Source organism: Octodon degus, unplaced genomic scaffold, assembly GCF_000260255.1.
Source record: "Octodon degus isolate 3935 unplaced genomic scaffold, OctDeg1.0 scaffold00010, whole genome shotgun sequence".
NCBI classification, from domain to species: Eukaryota; Metazoa; Chordata; class Mammalia; order Rodentia; family Octodontidae; genus Octodon; species Octodon degus.
This window is the reverse complement of record NW_004524586.1, coordinates 1854379-1860937: the sequence shown is the minus strand read 5'-3', so window position 1 is coordinate 1860937 and position 6559 is coordinate 1854379. Positions and strand designations below refer to the sequence as shown.

Here is a 6559-nt window from a genome sequence, read left to right as displayed (position 1 = left end):
CGGAAGTCCCGCCCCTACTTCCGCCGTGGCGCGGCCTGGGGCCACTTCCGGGTCTGGAGGCGCGGCGGGGGCCGCACGTGTGTCAGCCAGCGCGTTTCTGGATTACTGTTACCCGTGGTGAACTTGTCAGCGCGGGATTTCCTTCAGGCCTGAGGATGAAGGCGGTAAGTACCCGCCGGAGTCCAGCTGCGGCGCCGTAAGGGCTGCTTACCTGCCGGGGTCCCCACCTGGTTCGCCTTCTCCCCCTGGAACCCGGGCGGGGGCCCAGACGCGCCCTGCTGGCTGGGGGCAGGTCGGCCTTCAGGGCCTGGCCGGCGTCTTGGCCGCCCGCTGCGCTCTCGCGGCCTCCGGGGGCCGCGCTGGGCCATAATGTCAGCCTTGGAGGGCGGTTCGAGCGCGCGTTGCGAACGCTTCGGTGCGGGTGAGACGCCGGTGTACCTCGAGGTGGCGTATGCCGTGGTCGCCGGCCCTGAGCCTGGGCCGGTTGCGGGACGGCGAGATAGGCAAGCCGGGTTGCCCTGAATGCCCGTTGAAAATTAAGGTAATGGGGCTGGTGAGATGGCTCAGTGGTCTAAAGCACCTACTTCGAACAAGCTTAGCAAAGCACAGGGACCGCGGTTCAATCCCCCAGCACCACATGCCAGCCAGCCCGCCCCCTGGTGGGCTGAGCTGGCCACGCACGCACGCACACACATACCACACACACAATAAATAAATAAAAATAAAGAAAATTAAGGTAGTGCTGGGGTTTGCATTTCTGAATGCAGGGTCACACGGAATTCAGTTTTGGTTTTCTTAGTTTAGGGGTCTTTGGCACAGGCTCTCGCTGTTCCTCTGCTGCTTCGTCAGAAATGTGAGGATAGCACTCACCAGGCTGTTGGAGCCTGTGTCAGTGACAGAGCAGTGTGTGAGCGTGGGTCGGTAGCCATTTGTCTTCAGAATGTGCTACAGCTGCAGGTGAGGGGCGCCGGGATGTAGGTCAGCGGCCCAGCGCCTGCCTGGCGAGGACGAAGGCGTGAGTTCGATTCTGGAGAGCCAGACTACAGGTGCGACTCTATCCCGGAAGAACCGTTTACGAAGAGCCAGAGGTTGTTCACTTTTCTTAAGATGTTAGACCCTTATGAGTGGCTATGGAGTCTAGTCCCAGGAAAGCCCCTGGTGGCACAGCTAATGCTATAAGGCCAATGTGTAGGATAACTTTCATAATTTAGCTTTATTCTGATTGAACGAAAGGTCCTTGCGCTGAGGTACATCTTCAACCCTTTATTGTTCTGAGAAATGGTCTCACTAAATTGCTGATTTGCCCAGGCTGTGCTGGTCAACTGTGAAGCTCTGGCTTTAGTCTTCCAGAATGCTGGGATGTCCATGGCTGTGGGGCATTAAAATAGTGGAATTGGTCTGACTTCTGATGAAATTTAAAATTCTCTTCAACCTGATTTCAAAAAGAAAGTAATTGAAATTCTGCACCTTTTGTAATTGTTTTGTAGAGAAGAAATAAAAAACAGGTCCCAAGCTTTCGCAAGTTACTGAAAACCAGTAAAGTCAAACTTGAAAACAAGCTGAAAAATAAGCAGTTTAAACAACAAAGCTCTCTCAAGAAATACCGAAAAGAACAGAGGAAACTAAGGCAAGCTGTGAAAGATGCTGTGTCTAAAAATCCCATCCCGTTGGAGGACCCAAAGAAAATACGACCAGGTAATTGTGAGAGCAGTCACATGGCCTGGTGTCCATTGAATTATTCTGAAATGTTCTTCATGAAAATGACTGCTTTCTAGGATTCCCTGCTGCTGTTCTCAGATCTTTCTGACAGTAGTTAAGGAGAGTAGTCTGGATTGATGCGTTGTCGCGGTCAGTATGGAACATTTGTATATCGTATAAGAGTGAGAGATACTAGCCTCTGGTTTTACTTTGTCAGGAGTGATGTGAATAACAGTTGAGTATTTTGCAAGTGCTTCTGCCTTCCTCTCGCTGGTATGGAGCTAGGAAGGAGCTCTGAGTTTGTCTGGTGTACTCTTTATAGTGTTGCCAAGTTGCATTGCCTTTTTTTTTTTTTTTTTTTTTAATTTTATGTGTTTGGTACAGGGTTTCACTACACAGTTAGGCTGGTAGTGATCCTCCTGTTGCAGCCTCCCCAGTGCTGGGATTACAGGTATGCGCCACCATGCCCAGTCTTGGTGGCTGAGTTGGTGCGCTCGGGGCAGGGCGGGCACAGCACCAGTGAGATGTCAGGCATGTCCTGCAAAAAAGACGCAAAAGCAAAATACACTTGCTGTGAATGTGCACAGTACCTGTGTGTGGAATATGCTGTTGTCATGTGTGAAGAGTGCCTTGGATGTGATAATTAAAGTGAAGTTTGTTTTTGTTGTAGAGTTCTATTGGCATTTTCACTGTATTTCATATAGGAATGTATTGGCTGTATGTGGTGGCACATCCCAGTAATCCCAGCACTTGGGAGACTGAGGCAGGACAATCACTTGCGTTTGAGGCCAGGCTAGGCTACAAAATGAGTTCAAAGCCAGCCTGACAAAATACATATATGTATGTGTGTATATATATTTTTTTTTTCATTTTTTAGATTTCATAAACTAAAAAAACAGTGGATATTGGAAATTTGGGTGCATTTTTATATATACTCACTAGATAGTATAAATTCAATACTTTTTTAAAAAAAATATATGTATTTAGTACAGTCTCAACAAAGGTCAGACTCATAGTGATCCTCCTGTTTCAGCCTCCCCAGTGCTGGGATTACAGGCTGCGCCATGACATCTGGTCTTGGTGGGCAGGGCCAGCATGGCGTGTGATACCGAGGATCCAACCTGGGTCCTGGCACTTGCCAGGCAGGTAGGTGCTTAGACTGCTGAGCTATCTCCACGGCCCTGCATTTCCTTTCTAAATTTTTGGCATTTGTTTTTACTTCTAAACTAGGAGTAAAATTGAGCCGTTAATCATTGAAATTATTTTGTTCTGCTGTGTAAGAGCACCTGCTTCTCAAAACTAAAGTAATGTGACCATTTTCAGTTGCTAGTGCTACAACTTTACTGGTACTTTCAAGGTATTCATATATGACTTTGTTTACTCAATAACCACTCTTTACAGCATTCATTTCATTCAATCCTGACAGTTGGATCCCTTGGCCACTTCTCAGGTATGAAAGGTCATTAGACTGGAGGTCAGAAAGAGGTTTTCTCTTAATTTTGTTACTTGTTAGTTATGTTTACTTGGTTTGTCACTTAATCTCTAAATACTTTAGAAGAACTGGGTGAGTTGGCACTTCTTAAAGAGCTCTTCCATTTAAGTTCTACACTTCAAAAGTATGATGTGCTAATACTTGCATAATAAAAGCAAAAGATTTCTTTATTATAGGTCAGCATCTAAGTGAACTGTAATATAGATGAGCATAGGGAAAAGATAGATGCAAGTGCTGTTTAATCTGATATAGGAGATAGAAAGTTTTAGCTTATGGTTCCTCTGTGCTCATGAAAGTAGGAAGCTAGGTCCTCTGAATGTAAAGTGGCAATGAGATTAAAAGTGTGATAAAAAAATATGCTGTGGAATAGCAAAGGTTGACCATACTGATTGCTGGTATGTTTGAGAAATGAAATGCTCATTAAAGCAGATGGAAGTTTGATTCTGTGCAGTGTGTATGTTTATGTACGAATACTAGTTTTCCTGCTGTTGGGAAGAATTTAAGTTCTGTCGGAGACCTCACTCAGATTGTCTTTTTTCTAGTTGAGTTCTCCGCGTTTATAAGGTTTCTGGCACTTAGCCGGCATTCTTTTTTTTTGTTTGTTTGTTTGTTTTTTGTTTTTTGTAATCAAAAAGAGAAAGCAAAAGACAGCAAGCAACCAAGACAGTGAGCAGAAAAGGAAATTAAATGATCTGTAGTACATTTTTGTTAGATGTATGTGTCTTCAGTATAGAAAAAAAAGTACTTGAAAATATTGTAAAATGATTGAAATAGTTACTGTGCTGTCATAGTGAGATAGTGGAGACAACAGGTTGGTAGATGGAGCGGAGTAGCTGAAGGAGTGAAGATTTATATGTTTTGTTAATGATGAAATGTGTTGGAAGTAACTGAGTGAGAGCTAGAAGGATAAAATGTTGCACGTACCTACAGTGGAATGAGGCCCAAGGTTTGGGACATGGCCCTTGGAGCGCACACCTGAAGTAGAATGGAGGAAAAAGTTTTTATAGATAAAACATACTAAGGGACCAAGTCACTGGTTCTCCCTCGCCCTAAGAGACATCTCAGAATATGTGAAAGCTCTTGGCTTCCCAGTACCATGAAGAATGAGTGTATTGTGCCCAGTATGTTAGGGATACTCCCCATTAGAAACAGTGGGCTTGGGGCCGGGGAGATGGCTCAGTGGAATAAGCGCTTTCCTGGCAAGCGTAAGGGTCTGAGTTCAATCCCCGGTTCCGCAAAAAAAAAAGAAACAGTGGGCTAAGGGTTAGAAAAACTGAGGCTGAATGTGAACATGTGTGGAGAGTTCTAAGTGTCTAAATTTGTGTTTCCTTTTGTGGAGCAGTTAAAAGGTTGGAGAAAGAGGAGAAAAAAGAAGAAGAAGAGGAAGCTCTTCCTTTAGATATGATGGATGAAGATGACTTACAATTAATGAAGGACTTAGGACAAAAAGCATCTTTTCTGACAAGAGATCTTTCTTCTAGGTAAAATTTCATTGGGATTATCGTTACAAACTTGGTTCTGAATTGTATTTAGGTGACTAGTTTGAGAAGTTCACCTCTGAGCATTGTTTTTTGTTTATTTATTTATGTGTGTGTGTGTGTGTGTGTGTGTGTGTGTGGCCAGCTCAGCCCACCAGGGGGCGGGGCTGGCTGGCATGTGGTGCTGGGGGATTGAACCGCGGTCCCTGTGCTTTGTTAAGCTTGTTCTAAGTAGGTGCTTTAGGCCACTGAGCCATCTCACCAGCCCTCTGAGCATTGTTTACAAAGAGTAAAGTGTTACTCAGTTTATTTTCATTTATTTATTTATTTGATACAGAGTCTCACTACGCAGCTCAGATTCATAGTGATCCTCCTGTCTTAGCCTCCCCAGCGCTAGGATTATAGATGTGCACTACCATGTCTGGTTTTGGTGTCTGGCTTAGCACAGCATGTGGTACTGGGGATCAAACCTGGGTTCTTGCATTTGCCAGGTGAGTGCTTAGACAGCCGAGCTCTCTCTCTGCCCCTGCTCAGTTTATTTTATTTATTTATTTTTAATGGTTCAGGATGCCTTCAGGGCATTTCTAGTGTGGCTTGAGGATCTGGGGATTGAACCATGACAACCTGAGCCTGACTGCTCTGCTTAAGCAGTCACTTAAAGAACTGTGCTAATGGACAGGCCCCTCAGTTTATTTTCTAAGTAAAAGGAATTTGAATCTGAACAGGGAAGTATATTGAATGAGTATTCACGGAACAACCCTGAGTTTTTTCTGGCCATGATCTTACTCAGTGCTGTTAGCTCATCAGGCAGGTATTAGTCTCATCTCTGTAGAGAAAATTGGTTCTTCCCCCACAAAGTGTGCTGTGCTTTGAAAGATCTTGAGAATGTAAAGAACACAGTGTCACCCTTGGCTCTGCAGAATGTTATTCAAAAGGAGTCTGCTATAATTTTCACCTTTATTTTCCATCTAAAAAGAAAGGTAGTTTTAGCTAGTTTTGAGTCTTTGTGTTAGACTATTCAGTTGCTATTTAAGTATCTGCTATGTGCTAGGATAATTCATTTATTCAGTTGCTCTGAGCGCTAATATCCATGTATCTGTTGATAATTGTGTATCAATAGGTGGTTTTACTTTTCCTTACAATTGACTCTTGAACAACATGGCTTTAAACTAGGGGTCTGCTTATTTGTGGAACCTTTTTTTTTTTTTTTTTTTTAATTGTGATAGTTTAAAAAAACCCACAGAATAATTGCGTAACCTCCAGTTGTCAAATTGAAAGGTATGCAATGTGTGTATAAAATATTTGTAATTATTAGTCCTTTTTTTGGTCTTTTGTGACGGGATTTCACTATACAGACCAGGTTGACCTTGAATTCGCTTTGTTGCCTAGGCTGGTCTCAGCTCACAGAGATCCTTCTGCCTTAGCCTCTTGAGTGCTGGGATTATGGGCCTGTACTACCACACCTGGCTTAGTCTTTTATGTATACCATGAAATATGTTCAGATCTTATAAAAAGTGAAATTTATTGAAATTACACATACAAATGGTCAACTCACATGTGGTACCAATTGGGGCTGTAATTTGTATGCTTGCTGCGGGGCGGCTCAGGTTTGAATTTGATTGTTTCCACTGGCTTGAGTCAGTAGTAGTGAGTACATGACTGTCATGTCAGGTGGGTTGTGCCACTTCTCCACAGGTCTTTGATTACCATAATGCAAATAAAGTTGCTGACTAAGCAGACCAGATGTCATTTGCAGTTCTTTAAAGAAAATGCTAAAATGGCTTGCTCAATGTAGTGGTGCATACCTATAATCCTAGCACTCTAGTGAGTTCAAAGCTATCATGAACTACACAGTGAAACTTTGTCTCAAAATATATTAAAAAAAAAAAAA

The 6559-nt window shown here is 43.5% G+C and overlaps 1 protein-coding gene across 2 annotated transcripts in view; it reads left to right on the top strand.

Annotated features, from left to right (window-relative positions):
• Positions 1 to 54: 54 nt before the first annotated feature.
• The window catches only part of Noc3l (NOC3 like DNA replication regulator), a 38628-nt gene continuing 32123 nt past the window's right edge, over positions 55 to 6559 (top strand). Inside the window, exons 1-3 of one of the 2 annotated variants that reach the window (XM_004625488.2) lie at positions 55 to 164; positions 1488 to 1695; positions 4533 to 4671. In XM_004625488.2, coding sequence (XP_004625545.1) covers positions 156 to 164; positions 1488 to 1695; positions 4533 to 4671 — 356 coding nt within the window. In that variant the 5' untranslated portion in view covers positions 55 to 155. The remainder of the gene's footprint in view (positions 165 to 1487; positions 1696 to 4532; positions 4672 to 6559) is intronic. The other variant, XM_023709120.1, reaches the window with a different exon arrangement.